This window comes from Platalea leucorodia (genome assembly GCF_965183815.1).
Source record: "Platalea leucorodia genome assembly, chromosome: 4".
Lineage (NCBI taxonomy): Eukaryota > Metazoa > Chordata > Aves > Pelecaniformes > Threskiornithidae > Platalea > Platalea leucorodia.
Genome location: NC_138826.1, coordinates 24,515,426 through 24,542,623, shown reverse-complemented (window position 1 = coordinate 24,542,623; position 27,198 = coordinate 24,515,426). Strand labels below are relative to the sequence as shown.

At 47.0% G+C, this 27,198-nt stretch overlaps 1 protein-coding gene across 10 annotated transcripts in view; it reads left to right on the top strand.

Annotated features, from left to right (window-relative positions):
• Positions 1 to 1,316: 1,316 nt before the first annotated feature.
• The window catches only part of CAMK2G (calcium/calmodulin dependent protein kinase II gamma), a 121,587-nt gene continuing 95,705 nt past the window's right edge, over positions 1,317 to 27,198 (top strand). For 2 of the 10 annotated variants that reach the window (XR_014227825.1, XM_082308168.1), the window contains exons 1-2: positions 1,322 to 1,562; positions 3,402 to 3,496. Coding sequence is in view for 6 of the 10 variants with exons in the window: in XM_082308168.1 (XP_082164294.1) it covers positions 1,498 to 1,562; positions 3,402 to 3,496 (160 nt within the window). In the remaining 4 variants the exon portion in view is untranslated. Of the gene's footprint in view, positions 1,563 to 3,401; positions 3,497 to 27,198 lie in introns of all 10 variants that reach the window. The other 8 variants (XR_014227822.1, XR_014227823.1, XM_082308164.1 and 5 more) reach the window with 8 other exon arrangements.

The window sequence follows — 27,198 nt, the reverse complement described above, 5'->3', positions numbered from 1 at the left end:
AGCAGTAATGCAGGGTACTTATACAGTACTTTTCATTTTCAGATCAGTTTAATACTGCTCCTGGCTTATGGTACACTCATCTGTCTCTCTCCATGTTCTTAAGAGTCGTGCAGGAGAGGCCAGGGCAGTCCTTCCCTGTCTGGATCAGTGACTGCCCTATATAAATCTGCATATTAAGCAGATTTGGCAATTGTTCAGAGACAGACTCACTTAAGCAAGAGGTGAAAATAAACTTGCTTATAAAGGCACTGCAGACAGCACTCTCGGATGGTATGCTATTAGAGACAGAACAGAGGCTGGTTTGTTTTCCTTTGCAGTTGGAGACCGATGATTTCTGTTTGTCTTCCGAGTCCAAGTCCCATCACCATAAACCACACGTGTCTGCGAATGCCGGGGCTCGTTCTTTAGCAGTTTCAAGACATTTCGCGTGTTACCACTCCGCCCTTGCAGCAGACGGTTCATTTCCTCGGGGACGCCCCCACGCACCCCCCAAGGTCGGGCACCGCCTGGCAGCGCTGCCCGCTCGGGAGCGCGCCGGGCCCAACTTCGAGGTGGATCCGGAGGACTTGGGGCTCCGCTGCCCCCTTCGCGGGGGGCAACGCAGCTCCCCGGCGCTGGGCGCTGGCCTCAGGCTGCGGCCAGGGCGGGCGGCAGCGGCCGGGAGCTGCCCCTTCCTCCCCGCGCCTCCTCCTCCTCCTCCTCCGCCGCCGCCGCCGGCCGGAGCACGCACGGAGCGGCATGGAGAGAGTCGGGGGGCTGCCCGCGGGGTGGCCGCTGCCCGCGGGTGGCAGCTCCTGGGCCGGGCCGCCCGGCACCAGCCCCGCTGACGTGCGCCCGGGGCAGGGCGGCGGCCTCCCCTGCGCGGCCGCTGCACGCAGGAAGTTTATCCGCCGGCGGCGCTCCCCGCCCCGGGCGCTGCGGCCCCGGGCCGGCGCCCCCGCGGGGGCAAGTGAGAGAAAGACCCGCGGTGCGCCTGGCCGGGGGTCTCCTCCCGGCCCTGCAGCCTCCCGGCCGCTGCCGGAGCGGAACGGAGCGAGCCCGCCGCAGTCTGCCCGCCCTCCGTGCGCGGGGGCGGGGGCGCTGACTGCAGTGCCCGCTCCGGCGGCCGCGGGCGGGGGGAGGCGGCCGCGCCCCGGCTGCAGCCCCCCGGGCGGGCGGCGGCGGCGGCGGCGCTGGCGCTGCGGGCGCCCCGGGAGCGCCCCCGGCGGCCACACCCCGCGGCGGGCCGGGGCCGGCGGAGGGGCGGAGGGAGGGGGCCGGCGCGGGGTGTCTCCGAGCCAGTTCTCGCGGTGCTGGCCAGGCTCAGCCTCCTTCCCCTCCCCGGCGAGCGGTGACTGTGCACGGCGGAGCGGGGAGCGCCGAGCCGGGCGCGGGGGGAGCCCGCGCCGCCCCGCCGAGCCAGGAGGGAGGCCGCCGAGCAGCGCGCCCGCCCGTCCCGGCCCGTCCCGGCCGCCCTGCCCCATGCCCCAGCGGCTCTGAGCCTCCCGCAGCCCGAACATGGCCACCACGGCAACGTGCACCCGCTTCACCGACGAGTACCAGCTCTACGAGGAGCTCGGCAAGTACGGAGCCCGCTGCGCGCCCCGCGCCGCGCCCCGCCGCCCGCCCCGGCCCCGGGACCCGCCGGCGCTGCCGGGAGCCCGGTGCCGGCGCCCCGGCTCTCCCGGGAGCCGGAGAAGGATTAGCTGCCGCGCTGTAATCCCGCTCTCCAAACCCCCGTCCGCCCCAGCGGCATCGCCGCTGGAGGGAAAGGTGTTTCTGCGCCCCTGGGTCGTCCCCGCCGGTGGATGGGGTGTCCCCGCAGCCTGCCTCGGGCTGCGCGCTCCTGTTGCACCCCGGGACTTCCTCTCTTCCCCCCTTGCCCTCCTCAGGACCCGGCTGCCGCGTTCTCCTCCCCGCACCGTCTCCCTGCTACGCGTTGCCGTTCCCGTCAACTGTTCCTGCGCTGGGACACGGCGCTGTTACTGCCGCTCCGCGATGCTTCAGTCCCCACTTCCTTGTCCCTGCGAAAGGACCAGGTGCTGCTGCACCGCGCGTCTGCCTTCCTCCCTCCCGCCTTCCCTCCCTCTCTCCGCACTTGTCTCTGCATCGGCAGACCTGCCGCTGCACCCTAGGACAGGGCTTTGCAGGGGGACCCTGTGGGACAGGAAAGCAGCGTAGCCGCGGCCCGGGTAGGGTTGTGGGGACAGTGCTCTCCTGGGTGCTGCTGCTCTCCCCCTCCCTCTCTTCCTGCACCAACTGCTGGGCTCTGCTGCATCTCTTCTCTCCAGCCCGCTGTCCCCGTCCCTCCCCACACTGCTGCAGCTGTGTGTCACCAAGCCCGGGCCCCAGTGCTGGTGCTCACCTTGCTGCTTATTGGTTTGTATGTAGAGGTTGAGGAAGGGGAGAAAGAGGCAGGACTCTGCAGTATCGGGAGGATTGAAGCTATTTTAGGCTCTCTGTAGGGCTAACTGTCTTGTGGGGCCCTTGTGCAGCTTCTGTTCCCCTTTCTTATATATGTACGTTTGTCCATAGATGCGGATTTGTGTTCCTAGTCTGAAGGACTCAGAATTTTCTGCCGGTTTTCTCTTATTTGTCCTTTTCCCCTTTTCAGATCTTTCCTGTAAAGCTAGTTGTTATTCTTTTCCCACCCTGTTTTGTAGTATTGTTTTTTTAAAAAAAAGAAGGGACTGCTTTCAAGCACTCATCTGTGTAGTCCTGTAGATTTTGAGTCCCTATCTTTTTGCCTTGGTCTCTGTTGTATTATCTCTTTTTTCCTCACAGAAATCCTTCTTCCCCCTCTCTCAGACCTCTTCTCCAAGTGGCTTTTTGGAATAGTTGTAATAATATCAATAGTTCCAGCTTGAGAAAAGGTACAAAGCCTCGTAGCTTCCTACTCACTTCATTAATAGGTACATGCTTATCCCCATTTTGCAGGTGGGTAGAGAGATGTAAGAGGACTGGTAACTTCTGCAAAGTGTTGCAGCGATTTCGTGACCAAGCTGGCACTTGAATGTGGGAGAAATGAGTCCTGGTTGTCTGATGTAACTGCTGGGGATACTGTCTTCGGGTGATGGACTTACCGGCTAGTGTTTGCAGCGTCGGTCTGGGCTGCTTGTCTCCCGTTCATCAATCCCTTCATGTCCCGTTTCTGTGCCCGCATGGTCTCTCTCTCCCTGCACAGTGTGCTGTTCTTACTGTGCTGTCTGTGAGGGGGCTTGAGGGGTCTTCAGGAGGCTTGAGTACCATATAGACTAGGTTTTATTTGGTGATCAGACAGCATGCACTGTTCATGTGTTGTTCCCTTTCTCTGTACGTGTTCTGCCCTGTCCTTAATCTGGTCCACTCTGGGGGTAGAAATTGCTGCTACTGTGTTCTCATTTTCAGTTTCATAGCTCCTACCCTCCTTATTTTTCTTCTAGGGGAGCCTTCTCTGTGGTCCGCAGATGTGTAAAGAAAAGTTCGTCACAGGAATATGCTGCAAAAATCATCAACACCAAAAAACTGTCAGCCAGAGGTTAGTGTCTCGATCTACCCTTCTTCCTTTTATTAATAGAAAATACCTCACTGGAGTTGAAGCTGTAATAAGTTGAAGGGATCTGAAGTTGCTTGTCTCAGTCATTATTTGAGTGTTACAAAATAATCAAGTTGCATGGCAACTTGAAAGGAGGTAGTATAGGATGATAGAACAATTCCTGTATCGGGAAATGGATACTCTATGAAGTGATGTTGTCTTTTTTCTTTTTGAGATCTTTCTTCTGCAAGCTGAGCTAGAGGTATGTTTATAGAAGATTTATCTATGTGTGTGTGTACCGATCACTCATAATAAAGAGAAGTGTTGCAGACTGATTTTGCTGAATGTCTTTTCTACCTAGATCTGTCTTACCAGAACAGAAGTGATTATTTTTTGGAAGGATAGATGCTATATGCCTTGCTCTTTTCATGCTGTAGTTAAACATGGTGTGTTTGGAAACTAACAAGTTTGCCTTCAAAGGCAGAAGTAGGTTGGATGGAGAAATCTTGTGAATTTGACTTCTCAACAAATTAGAACAAGTACTTTTTGCTTTCGTTAGTCCTGGAGACTTCCAAAACGTGAAACCAGACTGTGGTCTCATGAAAAGAGAAAAAAATCTTAACTCTTCCCCCAAGCTGTTGGTCTTCTGTTGTCCAGGGACGTACGTATGCACAAAGGGTAGCACACCTTGTAGTGTGCAGGGAAGGTGTATCTTCTAGTGTGTAGGGAATCCCTTATGGGGATTGAAGTTGCTTCGCAGATGGGGTGGATGGGGGGGGGAATGAGAGAAACTGAACTGCAGTAGAAGATGCTGAAAGCAGAGAGTGCAACAAGTTGGGATGCTAGAGGTGACTGTTTCTAGAAGAGGTGAACAAGACAAGATCTAAGTCCTTAGAGGCCTTTCAGATTTGACAAAATTAATGTATTAGGTCCTTGACTGTCTTGCTAGTTGAACAGATGGCTTAGTAGGGGGGTTGACTGAAAAATGAAAAAAAAGCAGGAGGAGGAGGCAAATGATAAATGATTTAGAAGTGAAGAATATTTTGCCTGATCCCTATAAAAGAGAAAAATAAAATATGTATTCTTCTTTTTGCTGGAACACGAAATGTGATGATAAGAGCAGAAGACAGCTTGAAGAATGGTGAAAAATTTCCATTTACTGTAGTTTGCAAGGAGAAGTAGTGTCAGAAGCAGAGAGTGCCGTGCAGGTTGATTTTTTTTTTTTTTTTTTTAACTTGTGGAAGTAAGCATATATGCGTGATAACGTGTTGTTTTGGTATCTAGCCCGAGTGAGGTTGTGTTGGGGCCCAACCAGTGGAGCCCTAGATTGTTTAGGAGGTGGCTGCAGATCTTGTGAGAATTGGTGTCCCCTCCATGGTCAGGTGACAGTGCCCGCTGATGTAGGTGGGATATCCAATCTCTTGAGTTCAAAATTAGTTCAACTTAATATGGGAGGGGTTTGAAGGGTGGCTTTGCTTTGCTGACAGCCATTAATGCCATGTACACTCTGCAGAGTTCCCCATCCATCCTGTAGCAAGGACTAAACCTCCGGAGAGCCATCTTTTCAGATGCCAGTGGACACAAGCTTGCTTAGAGAAGGGAAAGGGTAGCTTGATAAACTGATTGCAATTGAGAAACCATTTTCTTACAAAGGAGGTGGTATTGAAGTTAACTCTGGAGATAAGAAAAATGGGGAAAACTGCAGGATGAATAGAGTTGAAACAAAATTCAGAAACATCTTAGCAGAAGTCCAAAAGTAGCAGAACTGATTGAGTCAGTTTTTAAGTGTTTGGGCACCTAATGAGTTACAGAGGGAGCAATATATAGATTCTAATTGTTTTTCATGTTAACGGGATGACAGTTTTATGGCCCAGCAAGTAGGAAAAGTAAGTATGGGTGAGTACAGGCCATGTTTTGATCTACTATTTACTTTCTAGATTTCATACCTTCCTATAAATCAAACACATTGAGGATACTAGCCTGGTCCTCAGCTACATAACTTGAGGCAGCTGGCAATGATTTACTTACAAAGGTATTGGTTAGGTAGAGGGCAAGTGTGGGGAGAGCCAAGAAAGGCGATGGATTTTTCTGCTAGTACAGAAGAATATCAGAAACAAGGAACTGATCAGGTTTCGTTGAAGTCTTATCTGACGACTAAAGAATCTGCATTTACAGTGAAAAGTGGATGGTGACTTCAGCTGAATATATACATTCCTCAGTTATTCCAGCTGTGTTTGCTGGTAGCTCAAGTGGTTAGTACAAAAAGGGACCGAATGTTTTGATAGGAACTTAGTGAATTCACCTTGGAATAGGTCTTTAAAGCACTGAAGGAAAAATGCGTGCTATTTAGACATTGCAGCTGTAAATCAGTGATTAGGGAGATTCGATTCAGCAACCTGAAAATGAAAGTCTCAGGGAAAGGCATTTTAGAAAGCTGTCTCCCACAGGAGGAGAATTACAGCGTTAATTCTGCAGTATCCTGGATATATGTTGCCTGATGCTTCCTTTCCCTGAGCTGGCACTTCTCCCTGGGGAGGCCATATCTCTGCCCGGCAATACATATGCACGGGGCTTTCCTGCGCACCCAACTGCATGCCTGTCTGTTGCGCAGGTTAACCCACCCTCCTGACCTGCCTCCCGTGTTCTTGGTTTTCTTCTAGGCTTGGGTCACAGCGCTAGAATATTCTCTCATCTGGGGACACCCTGCCCCTCTCCAACTTAAGCACAGCTACGTTAAACATTTTGTACCTTCTCTAGCAGAATTCGAACCTGTACAGATACCTGATGTAGTCTGTACAGATACCTGATGTAGTAACTGCTACTTCAAGAGCCAGCGTCTTGCTGCTGCTGAGGAGTATGTCTAGCCCATTGCTGCTTCACAGAAGTTTTTCCTGCTGTAGTGCTTCCCTTGATTGTGTCCAGGGAAAGGGTAACAAAGCCTTGTTCTCCTTCTGCAGTACTTCTTGTTACCTTTATTTTTCAAGAGTCTTGATGAAGAAATACTAGATAGCTGACTGGGAAGTGCTGAATAGCTTGTACGTAGCTGAAAAGGAGGAAGAGGAACACTTCAGGGTGAATTGTATGTGTTTAAAGGGTTCTGTATTACTTGACATGTTTATCAGACTGTTTTCTTAAAGCAGTAAAGAGTTGAAGAGGCATGGTGCTGCTACAGGGCTTCTTTGTGAAAGCAAGGAGGATGAATGTGGTGCTGGTCTTTGTGAAGGGCGCTCCTAACAACTTCAGTCTAGTAAGCTTCACCCTTTGTAAAATATGAAGTCAGATGTTGAGAGGAGAGTCTGTTTCTCTATTGTCTATGATTTTTGGATGCCTGTTCTCTGTCTTTTTTAATAAATCATGTCACTAAGAGCTGGTATAGATTAAAATTCACATTTCAGCGTTAATGAAGTATTTGCTATTATTCATATTGTGTTGATGCTTAAGACTGCCCAGTGAAGACTATGCCAAGAACTTTAATGTTAAATAGGGGCCAAATGCTTGTGGAAAGGGAGGGGAAACAGACTTCACCTTAGTCAGCGTTCAGCTGACATATAAGAGCAGTGGTTATTACACATGGGGGAAACACAATGCTTCAGTCATCTGAAATTCCTATGGGATTGAATGCACAGGCTTTTACCAGAGCTACAGGCAGAGGGAAGTAATAACTGTAATTTTTTGGAAGCTGTCTTGTGGGTGTCACCAGAATACTTCTTGAACATGAAAATTCATAGCAAGTAGTGCTTCAGTTCCTGGGCAGCAGTGAAGTTCAAATAAAGTAAAATTGCTTGCAGTGATCAAAAGGATCAAGAGAGAAGCAGTAGCTTTAGTAGCAGTAGGGAAATATCCAGGATTTGACTCTCCAGTGTATACTTAAAGAGATGGTCCTGCATTGGAAAGAGGTAGGCAGAGCTCTGTCCTGGGATAATTTTTAGGATGTTGTTTATACCAAACAGTATATAGTGATCCTAACACTGTGGGTAGGATTTTTGGCCCTTATTTTTTAGGTGGGGGGGAGAAATCTCTGTGCATTACATCTATTGTTAAATTTTGTTTGCTGCTGAAAATCTGTATCTTTCAACTCTTGCAAGTGACATCTCTTGATGAAAAAATGAAAAGCAGCTGTCTTGGAAGTTAGACCACTTCACTGCTTTCTCCTTACTGTGGCTTTGCTCTTTCCTGTGGAATAAAGAGGTAGATACTCTCCCTGCTCTCCATCTTTCCAAATTTGTAAACCAGATCAAAATTTGCAGTCTACCCGGTTATTTTGTTGTTGTTCCTGTAGGAGATTATGTGGATTGTGGGAGGAGCAGGGAATTATTTCTGTGCATGAAACCCTGTCAGGAAAAAAGCTCTCTTTACACTTCCAACTCAGCTTTTTTTTTTTTTTTTTTTTCATACACCTCTCTTGCCCTGGCTTTCAGTTCTGTAGTGGTTGCTGATTTGGGCTTTACAGTATGTTTTGTTGGAGGTGTCAACAGTAGTTTCCCTGGACACTGAAACATTGAGCTTGAACGCTGCAGAGGAAGTTTAGCAGCATCAGTCCCTAACCTCTGTCTTGATCTGTTCTTAGCCAGTGTTTGAGTTAGGACTCTCTTGGACTGCTCTCGTGGCTGCCAGGTTTAAAGTCCCCGGTGGGCTACAGCACACCAGCTTGAATTAGATGCACGCAGCGGTGGTGCACTGCAGCCTGGCAAATCGGCTCTGTGTGAAAGCAAGGAAAGCCCAGCACACCAGTCACAGATGGCTGAAGCACAAATCCGACCTCGTGTAGAAATGTCCTGTAATAGGTGTCCTCTGCGTGTGCCTGTGTTTGTAGGTTGGGGACAAATGTCCTTTCTTGCAGAGGACGGCAAATCAAATCGTGTCTGCTCAGCTGTACTGGCTGAGCAGCCAAATCAGGTCCGGTTATTTGGTGCGGGAGAGGAGCTGCCCTTCCTGCAGGATGGGCCTTCGGCTGAGTGTGAAGTGCTTCGCTGCGCCCCAGCTCCTCCTCCTCCCCTCTGCCGCCTGCGAGGTGTCTGAGAGATGCTGTGATTAGCGGTTGGATTCGATGATCTTAAAGGTCTCTTCCAAGCTAAACGATTCTATGATCAGCTGCAGTGATGGCTGGGGATTTTTTTGGAGGTCCTTGCGCACGTGGAGGGACGCAGGGAGCAGAGCAGAGAGCGCTGCACCCCCCAATCGGTGTGTGTGGCTGGGGGCTGCCTGGCGGGGCGACCGCAAGGGGCTGAGGGCTGCAGGGGAGGAATCGGTCGGTGGGGTGAGTGCATGGCTAGCGAGTGGCTGAACTCTCCGCTTTGCACCGCAGCACACATGCGTGTGGCGGGGGGTGGCGGGGGGGCTGCTCTGCTGATGTCAGAAACTGCAGCCCTCTACCTCCGCCAGCAGCCTGCCTCCCCCTCCTCCTCCTCCCCGCCTCCGCCTGCAGCCCCGCTTAGGGGAAGAAGGGTTCAAGCAATATATGTCACTAGGGGAAATTTCACTGGAAGAGGTGTTTGGAGAAGAGGAGGGGTGTGTGTAAAAGGAGAGACCCTGACCTTGAAGGAGAGGCTGGGAGCTTGGCGGGGGGCCGCCGAGGGTCAGCTGGCTTTTTGCTTGCCCCTACACATGGATGCGAGCAGGAGAGCATCCTGGCGTGAGAGCTGGCAGAGATTGGCGGGGTGGTGAGCGGTGGAAGCCTTGCTTTTGCTGTGGCTCGCTGTGGCCAGAAGCTGGCTTCCTCCCACTGTGGATGTCAGTGATGGTTGGGGTTACCCCAGGTTGCCTCTCAGTTTACGCTGTATATTTTATAAAGGAGCTGGAACAGAGCAGACAGGATTTCAGCTCGTGTCTGTCTTCTCAGTGGTCACGTTGAGTATTAAATTTCCAGCATTAACAATGAGGAGGGGGGGCAGCGGGCACACAGATTGGGCAGGAGTTCCTACAGCCTCCGCGTGAGGCTGGAGAAAGGGGCTTGGCGAGAGAGTTGGGTTTCTTGTTTTCCCAATATAAACTGGATTTGTGTACGGCAGAGCTGTGATTAGACTAACTCCCACACGTGTCCCGAAGCCCTTGGCTGTAGAGCATTTACCCTGATCAGCAAGCCACGATTGAAATATTTCCAGGTGTCCCTCCAATGAAGAGTGGGATGTTGAGCACACTGTAGATATTTGGGGCAGGGAGAGCTACTTGAATTTCTTGTAAGAAGGGTCCAGTGCAAAAGCTGTGGGGTTTATTTGTTGGCTTTGGGGTGTAGTGTGGAAATTTCACTGCCTCCAGATTTAATCCTTGTCTGGATTAAACAAACAGTGCCAAAACCATAACTGCCGGAGAGGACTCATCTGTGGATCGTAAAGAAATTTCTGAAGAGTGCCCCCGCCCCTCCCCAAAAGGTGGGTTAACATCACTGTTTTAAGAGAGGACTATGACAATCTTTTTGTTCCCTTTCACGCCCTGGAAGTATTTTAGGTTTTCTGGCCCTGCAAATTGTGTGAAGACAATTTTTAAAGGTGAAGCACACTAATATAAAAATACCTCTCTACTGTGCCATGCTATGAACACCATCTGCTTCATAACCCTGACAACCAGGGTATCACCCCCTTTTTCATTAATTCTGGCCTGTCACCTGTTTTGATGTTTCAGGTGGTTTTTTTTTTTTCTTTTCTCTGTTCTTGAAACCTCCTGATTTTCACCAAGATAATAGACTTTACAAAAAAAAAAAAAGTTAATTTGCCAGTGTTTGACTATAGAGTGAGCTATTGTGGTTGGCTTGGCTGGGGGGAGAGGGCAATATCAACTGGCACCAGGAAAGAAGCCTTGAATGTTGCAAAAAGAAATGTGGAGTATCTCACCCCGTTGTGTGTTTGCCTGCAACAGAAGCGATGTCAGTGCTCAGAGAAATGTGGAGTATCTCACCTCGTTGTGTTTGCTTGCAACAGAAGTGATGTCAGTGCTCAGAGAAATGTGGAGCATCTCAGCTCGTTGTGTTTGCTTGCAACAGAAGTGATGTCAGTGCTCAGAGCAGTAATCTTGGGGGAAGCAGAGGTGCATTGGTTTCTGATGGGCAAATGTGTACGTGAAATTTTGAGGTGCTTACTGGATTTTTTTTCTTTTTTTTTTTTTTTTTGGTTTAGTGTATAGAGGAAATGTCAAGCTGTAACTTAAACAGCTGTACTTCCTGCTGGCCCTTATGACAATAAGCTTAATGCTTCAAAATATGGGGTCCTGTGAGTTAGGCTGGCCTCAGGTTCCTTTTTGTACCTTCTTAAATTTACTGTCTATTTAAATATCACTGTATACTTCTGTTACAGCTCCCCAAACATTTTGGTGTTGCTGCCTGCATGACTTTTGGAGAACAGTAGCAGAATACTTCTGAAGAAATGGGTCGGCAGTATCTTAGAAATCAGCTTTTTGAACAATGAGGGTAGCCAAAGATCAGTGGGGCATGGATTTAGCTTTCCGGAGAAACTGAGTCTATAGCTGTAAGATTTTGATTCCTCATAGCTTTTTCTACCTGTAACTCTCCATCTTTCTTTCTTTCTGTTTTAATTTTGAATTTGTTTTGAATGTTCAGTTGTCCCTCATGGATCAGTTACTTTAACCAGTAATTGTATTAATCTATAATGCTTTGATTGAAAGTATCCCTTTAGTAATGCTGCTCTAGCCTCCTCCTTTCTCCCAGAGAATATTGCAGAATTCCTGTTGCTCCCACCTGTTAGATGAGCAGACTGGGGAAGATGGTGGTTAGTGCAAACAGCTAATTCCTGACAACTCTGAGAATAATTTAGGGATGTAAGGAGAGCTGGTTAATGTTGTATCTTGCCTTTTTATGACGGGGTCAGGAAAGGAGGAGATAATTGTGGCTTTACTCCTGCTGTCAGGATCCGTCTTACTCTGCTCCTGGCATAAGCAGAAGGAGAATTCCCCGTCTCTGAGATGTGAGTTGAGTAAATGTGATGACCTTTCAGAGAACGTGTGCGTATAGATGTGATACTGTGCTCTCAGCACTTTTGCATGATGTTCCTGAGAGTATGCGTTACATACCTCTCCAAAGCAGTGACCTGCTGTCCTGCTGCTTCAATCCAAAGTTCCCATCTTAAGTTAGCCATCATCCAAGCACCCGCAGCTCTGGGCTGTCTTGTCTTTCCCATGGCTGGAGTCTGCTTAGCAGTGGCACTGGGACAAGTCCAGGTTAGTGTCCTGCTTCTGAGAAGAGTGCTAGCTAATCTCTTCCCTTTGCTGGAAGCCACAGGTGATTTGGCTGTTAAACACAAGACCCTTTTTCTCCAGGGCAGCAAAGGTAGCATCTCTCTTTGCAGTACTATTATTAGCGTGATTCTCTCTGAGTCCCAAAAATTGAGCTGAGAGCTGTCTCAGAGAAAAGAGTAGGCATTGTGGGAATGAGGACATAGTTAATTTAAAAGAAAAACAAAACCCATGTAAACACATCTCTGGGGAAGGAAGGTGCCAGCAAAGATGAGCCTGGTAGTGGGCATAGCTCTTTGTAGGCCTACCGAGCCAAACACTAAATGGCAGAGAAGGCAGGGAGCGGCAGCCTGCCTGCTGGGGCAGAGCTGCTGGGTTATCTCTGGGGGCTGTTGCCATGATGACAGTGGCAAACAGGGACTGAAAAATTTACCAGATGTGTGTGAGCCAAAGGATTAAACTTTCTCATAGGAGGGCAGGGAGGGGAGGAGGAGGAGGGCGGGTGATGATGTATTAACGAAGGACAGCATCCTAGTGAGAAATACCAGGCTTGCTCTCCTATAGCCACTGGGATGGCAGGGGGGAATGCGGACTGGCATTCCTTCTCCAGTCTAAACACTGGGCAACATTGCTCTGACAGGTTCCCTCTTTGAAGAGGGGGTGAATGCACCCTGCTTTCACTGGGTAAATCAGCAGGTTTTGCATTGTTTTGGCAGGTGAAATGTAAGAAGTGGGAAAAGATGGCGTCTCTTTCTTTTTTCAGCCTTGTTTTCTATTCCTTATACCCACAAATAACTCTAGTTGTCTACCTCATGCTTAGAGCTTTTCCACGTCAGAGTTGGTGCAAATAATAAAGTTTCAGTGTTGCCTGCAGGTTTCAGATTATCGAACATGAAGCTAACCAGCCTGCACTAGTGTTATCGATAACGCAAGGCTGTTATCATTGAAAATGTCTGATGCAAATCCATGTCAGCGCTATTAGGGCTAGTATAGGTCCGGACCATGCACACTGCTTTTGTCCTTGCTGGTTTCCCTTCCCAGAGCTGGAGTTGTGTCCCTGCATGTCAGAGCTGATAGCATGGTGGGGCAGGACCAGGTGCGTGCCCCAGGTGGGGCAGGTAGTATGTGAAAGAGGCTAGGCTCGGGCAGTTTTCCCTCAACTGGAGCCTGAGGGAAGTCCTATTGCTACCCTGTGCTACAGCCTCCTTTGTGGAGGCTGAGCATTACAAGGACTGGTCCTAGAAGAATGAGTGGTTTGCAGTTGTCTGGGGAGTGAGGAGCTGGTGAGGGGGCCTCTGCCCTCAGTGCCCAAACTCTCAGTGCCACATAGCTCAAAAGAGGGTACCACTTAGTTGTTTGCAGTACTACAAGTTATGGTATCTTTTTGCAGGCTGCTTCAGGAAAGACTTATCTGGTCGTGCCCGGCAAACCTCTGAGCAGCAATACGCATACTAGCATAAAATGTTTGTCTGCAGACTTAGTAAGATAGCATTATGGTAATTAAAACTACTTTTTTGTCTAGAAGGGCTTCTTCAACTTAAAACATTTAATAAATTAATGAGACATTAATATCTATGGAAATCAATGGTATAGGTCTTTCCCATTAGCCCGAATGCCAGTGGGCTTTTTAAGCTCCTGTGAATACAGGCCGTGAGTGAGAACAAGGATGTTAAGGCTCCAAAGCCAGTTCCTAAAAGCTTGTGGAAAGGATTCTTTCCTTTCCTTTCCGTTGCTTCCACTCCTCTTCTAGGCACCTGAGTTAGCTGGTGTAGGCTGCAGCTTGTCTAGTGGAGTAACTCAGTCTTTGGATGAGCTTTATCTTCTGCTGTTACTATGTAATCTCTAGGAAGTCAGTTGGTGTAGACGGTGGTAAGTGATAGCCGTGGAGAGAGAGAGAGATGTTGTTTCTTGATGTTGAAGACAACTCTCCTTTGAAGGAGGAGTTTTTTTTAAATCCCAGGGGAACAGTGAGAAAAGGAGAAGTGGTCTGACAGCCTGAAGTCTGACGTGAAAAAAGGAGGGAGAAGAGCTAGAAATTGTTAAACTTCAGTGCACTGGTTTTTTCCTTCCTCTGAGCCCTCTTCTTTTACAGGTGGGACTGAGCATAAGGTAGGTCAAGAAGGTGAGTTTTACTCCGACTTCTCTCTTGAAGGAGATTATTTCCTGAGCCTGTTGCTTTGTTCCAAGTCTGCCATACATTCCAGAGGGGTCTGTAGTTGCTGGTCTTGCTTCTGAGCGAGGGGTCTCCTTGTCTGTGCAGCAGAATATAGTCAGTGTGTAAAGTTCTCTGCAGCTCTGGAGATGTGCGAGGTGTGTGTGTGTTGATCCTGCTGCTGTGCTTGCTGCTGGAGACCTGATGTCATATACCTAACTTGAAATGTGACTTCAGAGGGGATAGTCCAGTGCTTTCTCTGGGACGCACTTACTAGATGCACATTTCAAATAGCATGGGTGCCCTGGAAGCTTTTGCAGGGAAAACAGCGTGTTAAACCTCTTCTTGTATTGGTTTCCAGTGCCTGCAAAATATACTTAGCATTTCTACTGTAGTGGAGCAGCTGCCATTCTGAAAATGTCCACGTGTATCTTGGTTTTGGTTTTTTTTTTCCTCCCTCCTACCCCCTTGTGTCAAAGCATGTAACATTTCATGGGTGATGGGCCAAGAAATCACCCAGGGTGGCTGGAGGAAAAAATAGATGTGGAAGAAGGAAGTTGTCTTTAGTGCCCCCTGTAACCCATGGGGACTTGCTGGAAGGTTGCTCTTGGAGGCTAATGAAGAGTATAGCCTGGTGATGCCAAGCAGGAGTTCTTTCTGTTGTTTGCCCAAAGAGTTGGTATGCTGTTAAGTTTAATTTTGCCTGCCTCGGGGCCTCTTCATGTAAGCTTTGGGTATCAAATATCCTCTGTTGAGATTGTGTCGGAGAGATTAGAAGAGTTGAAGTTGCGCAGCTTTATTTTATAACTGGTGCCAGTGCAGAGAAAAAGCTCGATCATGACGGATGTGCTTCTTCAGTGCAAGTTAAAGTAGTGATTCATAGCTCTTGTGTTACTTTAAATATTCCTGATTTTTGGACTGCAGGATTGAAAAGTGACTTCCAGCTCTGCCCATTTTTGTTTTGACTTGTATGTCATCTGGCCTAGAAACTGCCAGCTCTGCAGATTAGGATATTGTGTTCTGTCTACTGCTTGTTATGAAGTTGCCCGCATTGAAATTTTCAGTGTTGCCTGATCAGTGCAGAGCAATGATCCACAGCCTTCTCTGAATTGCTCTCGCTCTTAGTAAGGGTGATGTAGAGGAGTGAAGTGTTGGTCAGCTTGTCCTTTGCGTGGAAGCACTTCTACAGCAGCAGACCGGGAGTCGAGCTCTCGTAACACTTGTTTGTCTTCTCCAGACAGCCAAGTTCAGCATCAGAGATGTGAAAAAAGAGGAACAAGGTAGCTTGCTTTTTTGATAACCATTATCAAATATTGCTGACAAGTCCAGGTGACTCTGGCTGCTGCTGGCAGTTGATGTTGCTGCAGAGCTGGTTACTCAGCTTTAAGGAAGCGCATTGTGCCTCGTTAACTCTTAGTGGCTATGTACACTTAGTTTCTTCAGTAGTCCCGAAGCTGAGCTTAAAAAGCTTTCCCTCCCACCACTTCACGAATGGTCAAGAAGTTTCTTGGCTTTCCTAGGCTTTTCAGCCTGCTCATTTCCCTGATGAAATATGAAATGTTAACTGCAGATTTTTTTTCTCATTTGAAAAACACAGCTAAAATTCCTTCCCCATCTTGGAAACAAAACTCAGGTCTCGCTGATGCAGTTAGCTTATGGGGGGGGGGGGGGAGGGCAGCTTGGGAACAAGGAAACATGCAGCTCAACTGAGCCAGGGGAATTTATGTTCTTCCTTCTGCATCTTTGAATTCCTGGATCCTGCATTGCAGTGACTTGGCACTGCTGAGACCTGCCTCCCTGCCACACTGTTACCTTGTCTGCTAACCAGCTGTAGTCTGATATTTATTTCGCTGGTTCATCCAAACCCACCGGCACCTGATGTGATCAGCTGATGGGGAGAAGAAAGGAGGTCGTGTCCAGAAAGGAGCTCACTTGGTGGGATTTCTCTTTGTTAAGCTGTGCACTTCAGGACCCTCTGTGCGTAGTGGGATCGAGACAGAGTTGCTGGAGTTCTTGCACAGGTCACAGTCACTGTGTGCGTGGCGGAGAGGTTGCCGGTATGGCTGCGTCGCCTTCGGAGCAGCTCCGTGCCCTACTGTCTCACTTACTGCATGTCCACTTTAAGAGGGTTCATCTGCAATGCAGCTGTTAGTGGGGAAGTTCTGTAAATCAAGAGGGAACAAGCGCAAGCGAGCCTGCTGGGTCTTCCCCACAGCACAGGGAAACTTGTTCAGAAAGACTTTTTGCAGGAGGAGGAGAAAGGGATGGCAGCACAGTGCTGATGCTAGGAGCCCCTCCTTTCTGTGCCTGTGTCTGCACCAGCTGCTCAGGAGCTGGAAAACGTGTGGAAAAGCATAATGGGCAGCAGCCCTGGAACTGGAAAATCCTGTCGTGCTTTTTCCCTCCTCACTCTGCCACAGAGTCTAACCAGGTGTTTGCTTAGGGCCGATCCTGTCAGGATGTCTTTATTGCACCCTCCCTTCTCACACAGGATGTCCTGTTGCAATTCGGAGCCTGTGAGCTTCTGCACGCAGAGGCCCCGTGAGTTGCAAGTTTATTACTGTGCCTTCCTCCGTCGCATGCGCTGTCAGAGCAACCACTTGCTGGTGCAAGAGGATGATGCCGGTGACCTGTGGGGATGCTGTGACCGCAGGGAGGAAGCCCACAGGTGGAGTCAGCTGGAGTGCCACGGCTGTGCAGGTGTTACACCTGGCAGGCTGGGGACTGCTGCTGAGTGGCTTGGTACGAGGAGGAGGAGAGGGGCCATGTGCTGCAGTAGCCCTGCTGCAAGTGGGGCAGATGCGCTGTCTGAGGGGAGATGTGCAAGGGTTGCAGCCCCTCAAGCACATGTCAGGGAGGCTGGCTGGGGAGTGTGTGGCTTTGAGCACGTGGTCGAGGAGTGGATGGCTTGCTGTTCTGCTCTTCCCCTGCCCCTCTGCTCCTCCAGTGTGCAGAAGCCCTTTGAAAGACTGTCTGGGTATCAGCCATGCTTGGGAGCACTTGTAGGATTGCTTCCTAGTTTCCCAACCACAACTTTCTGAGGGTATTGTGGTGAAGAAAGTCCTCTGTAGTTTCTACAGTTAAGCAGCTGGGAAGTGTGGTGCCTTCCCAGAGGGATCCGCAGGGATACCTGGAGCTCCATGGGCCAGAGCTGGAGAGGACCCCATAGGACCTTCCTTAAAGGTGGCTGCAGCTAGGGAGAGTGCACGCTCCTTTTCACTCTGGTGCTTAGGAGGCAAGGCTCCCTCCTTCACTGCATTTAAAAGTATTCTGGGCAGACTTGGTTCTGGATTTCTACTTCAGTTTCTTTATTTCCATTTGGGAAGGCATCCCCTATTGACAGTCATTGGTGATGCAGGAGAAATCGGTGTATGATTCACCACCTGCTTTTCCTCCTCTGTTTCCTCTCTGCCTCTCCTGTTTGCCTGGGCATTCGTTGTCCCTCTCGTAATAACCGAATTGTGCTAACCGTGTATGAGCAATGTTCCCTCCCCTTTTGCTGGGGGACTGGCTGACTTGTTGTAAGAAGTTATTTTTAGGGTTTGCTTCCTGGGATATTCTACCCGTGGCCAGTTATGGTGATGAAAATGTCACTGAGATGCAGAAAGGACTCCCAACTCATTGCCAGCATGCCTGATCTTTCTGTTGTAAGGGTATTCACGGGGGACACGAGTCCCTTACCACTACATCACCTGTGATTAGGGAGACAGCCACAATGACCGTGCAGCATGACTCCCTGTGGAAAGCACCCTGAGCTTCCAGGGTAATAGATTATTGCAACTGAATATCATTATTGCAACTGAATTGGCCCGGGGGGGGGAAGAAAGAAAGAAAAAAAAAAGCGCCTTTCTTTGGGTGCATCAGAGTTTGTTTCTGCCCTTTTTCTTTTTCGTATGTAGGGATGTCAGTGCTGCAGAGCTGTGTGTGTCGGTGTACAGGGCTGTCCCTAACAGGCAATTTGCTCCTTGTACTGGATGTATTAGGTTGCGCTGGGTTGCTGCCAAATGCCTAGTCTAGACTAGAGGAGAAGGTGTGTGCTTATTCTTTTTAAACACCTCTCTGACCCCAGATCTGCAGCTTGCAGCACCTGAAAAAGGTGATCTTTATGGCAGCTATAGCTAGCAAAGCATGAATGTAATACAGACAAATTACAGAGCCCAGCTGGACGAGGCCGTGGGTTGACAATATGCGGTCTCTGGTGCCAGTGTTGGCTTAAGGAGCACCTGCCTCTTTCTCTGGAGATGTCTGTTCCCTTCTCTGTATCGTAGCAGGTCTCTTTCTTTCTCTGTCTCATCCCTTGGATCAGGAAACCAAGCTTAGAAGAACCCTTCAGTAAGGAATTATTGAAGTGGTGGGGATGGGAAGGCATTTGGTTTCCAGGTAGGTTTCTCGGAGTAGCTATGGAAGTGATTGCTTGGGTGTAGCTCCAGGAACCAGGATCTCCTGCAGTTGGGATTCAGAAAAGTGCATGTGGAGTGGTGTGTTAGTGCACCAGACTGGTGGTGTGGAGATCACTCTGGCGTGCCTGTATTGTATTCCTGGAAGAGGGTATGGGGAGCAAAGATGCCTGAGTGGCTTTGGACCGAGGTAGTGGGGAATATTAACTTGGTTTTCAGGCCTGATGCTGTTGGGACCTGGAAGCCGGGTGGCAGCAGTCTCGAGGGGATGGGCACTGTGTCCGTGCAATCTGGAGCCTTGCCAGCTGCCCGAAGGGGAGCCTGGTTACAGAAAGATTGGGAGACACTCCTCCCTGACTAGATAGCGTCTTCAAAGTTCTCAGTGCTTAGAAACAGTTTTGTGTATGTTTTTAAGTAATCCTTATATTTAAACTTGTTTTAGTGAGTGATAACTTTTCCTCTTAAAATGTCTTCTCGCTGTCTCACTTCCATACAATACCTAGAAGTACCTGAGCACTTTGCATACACAGGGTCAAGTTTTTGGACTCTTCAGGAGCTGGAGGCAGCCACGCTCTCTCTTCCCCCCACCACCTCGTGTTCCTAACTGCTGTGTGGACCTGCTGATACATGGTGCATTTTTGCCCTTTTGTATAGAAGTGTTTTGGTGGCTCTGCTATAGGTGATACCTGGTGTGGCGCATATGCACATTTTGTCTTCTCTCACTTGAATTTCTTGGTAGCCTGCTCTGTATTTACAGCTTGCTCTGCTTAATTTAAAGTTATCCTAGTATCGCTAGGGAAACTTAGTCTTAAAATAGATGGTTTGGCCTTTTTTTTTTTTTTCTTAATTATTCTAATCCTCTGAGACTTGGTGTTTCTTCTTGTCAGAAGAGCGCATTTCGACAGAGGTATTGTCTCTTTCGGAGGGGAGTCATTCAGCACTTGGGTGCAGAACCATTCATCTGTGCCATGAAGAAGATTTTCCATTTAGTTTACTCCTCTCGTTCATGTCCCTCAAATACGAAATCAAGGCAGCATTTCCAGCATCCTTCCCTCTCTCAACTGGTTGGAAGAGCTAAAAAGTAAGCGATGAATATAGGCTTGCTGTTGTGTGGACACAGACCCCCCCAATGTGTCTTGTGCAGTGAAGAATGGCATTCTGCTGAATACTAGTATTAGGAGCATGCAGAAATTCTGTTTCCATCATTTGGGTTCAAACATAGATTTCCTTGGTTCATTCAAAAGAAATCCAACTGCTTGATGACCAGTGGTTGCATTATTGTATAGCATTTTATTCAAGGGCCACATCGTACAGATGTGTTGTTGGAAAACTGGGGGCTGGATACAGTAGGTCTGCAGGCTTGGACAGCCCTGACGGTGATGGCTGAATTGAAGTGTGTCAGGGCTGTATGAGAAGGACCCTGCGTAGCCCCTCCTGCACAGGACAGCCTTGTGGTCTCTGTTCATCTGTTGGTAAAGGTGGAGTCAATGCCAGGAACTTCCTCTTCCAAGTAGGGTTTTTCCCAAGGTTTTGTTAGGGATTTGCTCTCTCCTATGGAAAGGGATGGGTGTTTAGTCTTATTCTCCAGGAGTTTGATTCCCCCCACCCCATGTCCTCCCAAAATTTGTTTTCCCCTACCTGAAAAAAGGTCCTTCCACTGCACTGAGCTCCTCTGCGCCACCAGGGAAGTGGTCCTGCAGCTTTTTTTTTAATCATGTGCCCTCGGTCTTGCTTTGTTGTTCCCCCCATCAACTGTGTAATGCATCAATAGCTTTCATTAAGCATCCTTCATCCTCCCAGTACCAGTACTGGGCAGGGAAGTATTAGCCCCGTTTTATGTTTGGAAATACTGAGAGAGATGCAAATCTGAAAGTGCTTTCCAGAACGCTTGGCAATAAGCCATGACGAGTTAGGAAAAGAGTCCAAGTCATATTCTTTGCTATAACAGTGATAAGAAGAGTGTAGGTAGAAAAAAGACTGCGGGCATTTGGCAGGAAAATAACGTGGGCTAAAGCATGTAGTATTAAGAGGAGTCGTAGTCTAGTTTGCTGGTTATAAGATTTTGGTGTGTTCCTTGTCCTACTTTTCCCTCTGATTTGCTTATTGTTTATGGAATACAGCTCTGAAATACATTATGCCCAGCATGCCTTTGGATTCTCTGACTTTCTGTTATTTTTGCAGGTGTAAGGAAATGGTTTGAAAACTAGAGGTAATTGCTGTTGATACAGAAGGCTCTTATACAGATGACAATAAATAGCACATGATTTTTTTTTTTGGTGTGTGTTTGTGAAGACTGATCAGAAAAAGTAAAGGAGATCACTTAGGTATAAAATTGTTTCCTTGTATCAGTCATATCTACAGGAATGGGGACAGTAACATCTGCAGTGGGTTGCTTTCTGAAGTGGGTAAAAGTAAGGCAGCAAAAATGAAAACTTAGATCTGTAGGATCAGCAACTGTACCTAAGAGTGAAAATAAGAGCAATCTTGTGACAAGAATTTAGGTAAATTCTAAAACTGGCTGCATTTCAGGATCTGAATAAGTAATTGAGTCAGTTGTGAAAATTTGGATTATGGGATGCTGTCAGGCAACTGTTCCTGCTCCCCACTCGCTGTGTCTCTGGCTAACTAATCAGTCTGCTTGTGCAAAGGTTTCCTACCTCCTGGAGAATTTGTAAACATTCACATTAATGTATGGTTAAGGCATTTGAAGTCTTTCCAAAGGAAACAGCTGTAGATGCACAAGGTATACTGCTGCAAGCCCTCTTGATCATACAATAACGTCAAACTAATATGAAGTCTTCAAGAGTAGAACATCCTTCGCCACCCAGGGAGGAATAAAATCATGGATGCGTTTAAGAAGATTACCGTTAGCTCGTCAGAAGGAATAATGAGAAGTTATGGGACAGAGCTGAAGGACCTGTCATGAACTGAAAGCTGGTTCAGGGGAGGAAATAAAAAATGGGAGGGAATGACCAGAAAGCTCTTCTACACTTAATAGCGTGTATGCTGGGGATACTGCTCTCATTTCAAATAGTGTGATTCAGGTTTTGTTTAGAAGGTAGTCAGAAACCATGCTGCGGAGGTGTTGGAAGGAGTATCCATATGAGGGGCGGAGTGGAGGGAAAAGGAAAATACTAGGGAGAGGTGGAATGTGATTAAGGTTAATTAAAGTGTGCTGTGAAAACTAGTTAGATGTTCTTGTGTGCCCTTTCTGTAATAAGAGACAAATGTGGTTATGCAACGAATTGAAAATTTATCTTTTCAATAATTCATTTCAAACTTGCTGCCTTGAGACAAATATCATAGATTGGAAGAAAGGATGAGAAACTTGTGTGTAATTAAAGTCGGCATATTTGGAGGAGAGTTCTTTTTTAAAAGTAAAGGGCTTACAGCCTTATTTCTTCAGGTTATTTGTGTTTGGCACTGGGAGATTAATCCCTTCTCCCGTTTGTACAGGATGACTGGAACAGTCCTGAAACATAGATCTGTGGGGTTTGGGGTTTTTTTTGTTGTTGTTGTTTTGTTTTTTTTTTTATTGACAGTTGTTTTCTCCATAACTTAGAGAAGAACACAAGCTTGCCTTTGGAGATACACCCTTTCCTAGCACTACAGCAGGAGAGTGGAAGATGGGGGAAGGGGTGGAGGTTTGGCTCCAGCATTGGGAGTGATCCATCCTATAGCTTGGTTTAAAAAAAAAAAAAAACAACAAAAAACCAAACAACCAAAACAAACAAACAAAACAACAACAACAACAAAAAACCACAACAAAAGACATCCAGCCACTATCCTTTTTCAGTCTGTCTTTTCTGCCATCTGGCTGTCCTAATGTTCCAGCATGTTGTAAGTTGAATTGTTGCTATTCTACCTAAATTAGCAGGTTTCAGCCACCATTGGTTACGGAATGCAAGACAAAATGAATTAGTGGTCTGGCAATGAGTGTATATTAAATTTAGGAGCTGACAGTACTGCCCATCGTGGCTTGACTTTCTCTGCTTTTGGTAAATGCATTTGTCTTTGTTTGCACTTGAGCTTTGTTTTCTTAATCTTTAACGTGTTAGAATAATGTGTAATGCTGCTGAGGACTACTGCTGGTGCATGGGCTCACACTATTGCACATAACTTTTTGGCCTCCAGGTTGCAAAGAATTATTCTGCTAGTTTGTTGGGTTTTGTTTGGTTTTTTTTGTTGTTGTTGTGTTTTTTGTTTTTGTTTTGGTTTGGTTTGGGTTTTTTTTGGTGGAGGGCAAGGGAGAAGATAGCAAAGGGAAAGCCTCAAGAACCAGTAATGCAGCATCCCATGATGCTGTTTTTAGAAGTTCTGTGTGATGCAGGTCTAGATAAGACACTTAGGAAGCATTTTTTTTTTTTCCCCTAGTTTTTTACCTCCTATGCAAAGGAATGTTAATACTGTGAAGGAGGATGTGAAGCACAGTCCTCCCAGGCTCAGTCCTGTGAACTGCCTGGATGTGGTATGTGGTTGGAAATAACTTTTTATACTGGAGCTATAAACATTGTTCTGCTTCTCTCCGTGGATGATATGCTGGTCGCCTCCAAACAAACAGGGTGTCTCTTCATGACTAGAAATTCAGGCTGATTTAAGCAATATTTGAATCAAAAGCATGAGGAGTATGATGTCAAGCCTTCTCCATGGAAAATATTATAAATTATTAGACAATTCAATACACAAGTTGTAAGGATATCAACTGCATTACTAACTGAAAGCCCCGGTGATTCTGCAGGTTTTGTGGAGCACTGAAACACTGCAACAAATTGGGTAGGTACTTCTCCGACTCTTGAGAGTGTGTTTTAACTATTGCCTGGGCTGATTCTTCTAGCAAGAAGCATGCCAGCTTCCCCCGTGCTCAGCGGCTCTGTGGCTTCATAAAAGTGAAATTCTTGTACAGCCTTCTCTTTTAGGCTTCCAGGAACACACATCGTTTCAGACTTTCAGCTGAAGTGAGAGTTCACTATCCAGAGTCTGGCTGTTTGAGGGGTGAAAAAAAAAATTTGTTCCTTTAAGTTGCTTGTGTGCCTGAAATTTAAGGAAGTGGGCACGCATCTTTATAAATCCATGATGTGATCACTAACCTCAAAAAGCTCTGAAAGTTTTTCTTAAGTAAAAAAGAAGAGGTGGGGTTTTTTTTTTTTCAATTGCTGTGTTTTAAAATGAAGTGTTGTTCATTTTTAAGTCATGAGATGTACCTTAATTGCAAACTAGAGATCTTTAAAGCCATCCTTCTCTTAACTGTCAATTCATTTGGAATAACTGTGAACCCAAATGAAGGGCAAATAGTACTTGGTTTTGAATTATCAGTGTTTATGGAAAGGCAAACTGTTTCCTTCCCTCCTGCCCTTGCCACAATAAGGACATTGCTTTTGTGCAATGTAAACTGCATTTAGTAATGGTCTTGTGCTTAAGAGCTTCTAGTTAATGAGACCTATTAACAATAATGAAAAATGGCATCCTTAAAGTGCAGACCTAGTCAGAAAAATGATTCTCCAAGAATGACTGGATGGCTGCGTACTCTTTCTTGGCTTATTTAATTTAGGGGGTGGGGGAGGAGCACAGTCTTGGCTCTGAAACTAATTATTCTCCTACAAATGTGCCCATGATCTGCAGTTCCCGCTGGGGATTTGCAGGGCTGGGGCTTCTAGTCCTAAAGAGCTTCCCAGACTGAGCCTAGCTGAGACTGGCATAGGCTTGACTTTGCTTTCCCAAGCTTCAGCGGGAGTAGCAGTAGTAAAACCCAGCTTTTTATCTGCTGGAATGAACACATCTGAGTCAGCAACACAGAGCAGTTGCATGGAGTAGAAAAGTGATGTTTTTACATAATTATTCATCTGGCTATGTTTGTGTTTTACTGTGTTGCCACCTCCACATCATGTGCTGTTTTAGTTGGGAAGGATATGCATTGCTTTTCAATATGTGAATAATTCTGCTTAAGGAAAGGGGAGGATTGGCAAGGACTATATTGGATTTGAAATACAAAAAACCCCCACATTCCTGCTTAGGAGCCGACACGAAAAGACTGCATGGATGGTGTCTGTTCATATGAATAAATAGTAAGGCATCACAGGGAAAGTCTAGAGAAGTGGAAGCTCCCTTTGTCTCTGCCTTAGTGTCCTCCCACTTGGTACTGTACCCACACATCCATTCTAATAATTTCCTTTTGAGATAGGACAGCCTGTCATGCCACTCTGCAGGCTTGGAATAGCTTCCCCTAATATGGGACCAGCTTGTCCATCCTCATTGAAAAGGATTTCTCTGGTTGTTCTTTTACTCCTCTGTTTGTGCTAAGTCCTTCTTAAGAATTATGACTTTCTGTGGTTATAGGTGTTCTGTATACTGGGAGAACTTCCATGCTGTGGGGACAAAGTGGGCAAGTTTTAGGACAGCGTAGAGATTTTCACATAAAGGGGATGTTTATTCTCCCATTTTGGGGGCAGCATTGATTGCTGGACACAGCAAGACTTGATTTCTTGGTTCTGTACCCTGGCTGCCAACTCGAGCTAATGGTACCAGACCCTTTAGGGTTTTAATGGGACTTTATCTTCTGATAAGGCACCCTCCTATTAACTGCCATCTGTGGCAGGATCATGTGCTTGAAGATTAGTGGTCCTAGATGGACAGCTAGTGTCTAGCTCAGTGGCGATTCCTCTGTCTCTTCTTCTGGTGCTAAGCAGAAGGATGTCAGTGTCCGCTCTCAAAGGAGCCATTTCTGTGCTACAATGAAAGCATTTCAAACCACCTTTCCCATGTGTCTAGCAGTTGCATCTTCCATGTGGAGGCAGAGGGGCTTTGGGGGGTTCATGTAATTTTTCAGGATGTGTTACATACTCGCACATCTGCCCTTCGCAGAAGAGGGGGGTTGGAGTGTTTGCCGCTGAGCTCTCAAACTGGACCGTAGGGACTGTTGAGCCATCTGTGGGAGAGAGACACTCAACTGCTTGAAAAGAAAACAGACTTCTGAGGCTGTTTACTTATGGGAATTGGAAACTGGTGGATGCCTAGGGCATGCAGGAGCATTGGCGAGCAGCTTCAGCTAAAATGGAGCCAAGAAAGATGCTGCGTGGCGAGCTGCTGCATCCCCGGTGGAGCCGCGAGCTCGTTGAACAGGAAGCGGGTCAGCGCGTGGAGCAGGAAGTGGCTGGCGGCGCGGCGGGGAGCAGGCCACTGATGGGGCTGTCCGGAGCGCTGCTGTGTAGGTGAGGGGAGAAATTAGCTCTTGGTGCAAAACGTTTTGTGGCCTGACAGCCAAAAACACTCAACAGTGCCAGGTTTGTGTGCATGCGGTTTGGCCACATTTTCTTTTCCAGGTCTTGCTCTCTACTGTACGTTGCCACAAGGCCAAGATTTGTGAGTTTGACCCAGAATTGCAAGGATATGCCTGTGCTCTCTTTTCTTAGACTGTTGTGTTTGAAAAGATCGGGATTTCTTTACTGAAAAATCAAAACTGAGAATATTCCCCTAGGCTTTAATATGTTCTAATATGGCATTAACAAAGGGAAGGGAAAAAGCAATTGCAAAGCTGAACACCATGATGTGAGCTTGTGCTAAAACTTGGACCTTATAATTGCCACTTGCTCTCCTTAGCTTGCCTGTTTTAGAGATGAAGGCACTGAGCACCCATTTCTGCTGAGCATAATTTATGTTGGCATACCCAGTATTGCTGAAAATGAAATTTTTGGGTATTCCTTGGAATCAGACATTTAATCGTGTTGTGTAATCACATCTATGATGTGGTGTCAGTACCAATTTGCATAGACAATATTAATTCTGCTATTTTTTAAAGTTCCAGGTATTTTGTAAAACGATTTTTTTTGAACAGAATTTAAGTATTGCCTTTTTTTTTTTTTTTTAAATGTGTTATGCCTACTGGGTCTAGATAAATATTTTTCCTCTATCTCTTCATTGGCTTGGTCATTCAGTGTTGCAGCCCAGAGTTTTATTACTCACGCTGCTGGGTTAACTGTTGGCTGGTAGAGAAGGAAAGCTTTTACATCTATGAATCCTTCACTAAGAGATAATGTCTTTTGCAGTAACTGCCACTTCATCTCCTTCTCCTCTCTTCCTGTGGCCTTTGAAAAGTGTACAGAAGAGCATGGGGAAGACAAGACACAGTTTGTCATAACCTGCCATCTCTTTCAAGATGTCTGGAACATCTTTTGACTAGAGTGGGTCGGTATAAATGGCTGGGTGCCACTTCAAGATGCATTTCACGTTTGGATATCAGAGCTTAGTTTGTAAGTAGCTGGTGTTGAAGAGGAGGTGCCATTTATAGGGCAAAGAAGTGCCCTTTATTAGAAGTGCCTGTAGCAAATGGGTATTTCTGAGGCAATATTGCCCTTTTCCTTAAAAAGAGGGTAAAAGACGGTGAGCTATCTGTTGTCTGATCTTGCCTTACTCATAGCTTGTGTGATAATAAGCAAGTCACTGCATTCACGTGTGTGTTCAGTTTCGGTATTAAATTCACACAGAAAACCCAGTAACCCCCCCCCCCCCTTTTTTTTTTTTCTTCTTTTTTTCCCTTTTTGTCTATCTCCATTCTTTCAGGAGTAGCTGAAGTCTAATCAAAGCAAATCCGAGTGTTGGGCAGGCTGCACCTATGGAAAACCAGAGAGTCATATTGGGCCTTTTAAAAAATGCAGGCTATTTTGAGTCTCAGATTGTTTCTGCAAAATGGTGTATTCTCCTTTTATTGCTGGTGCTATTAGGCTAAAGTAATTGCTGTTTAAGGCGCCTGAAAATCCAGCGCTATAAGGTGTCGTAGGAAATGCTGGGTGTTCTTTTTGCAGCCAGTACGAACAATCCGGATCTGTATTTTATTTGAAGGGCATTTCAAGTTGTTCATCTTGATGCTTAGTCATGACCTGTCTATATGTTAACGTGTATTTTCTACGTGATAAATGGAGACTTTAACAATTTATGTGCTGAGCGGAAGGATCTTTCCTATAGCGTACATGTGAAATATTTGC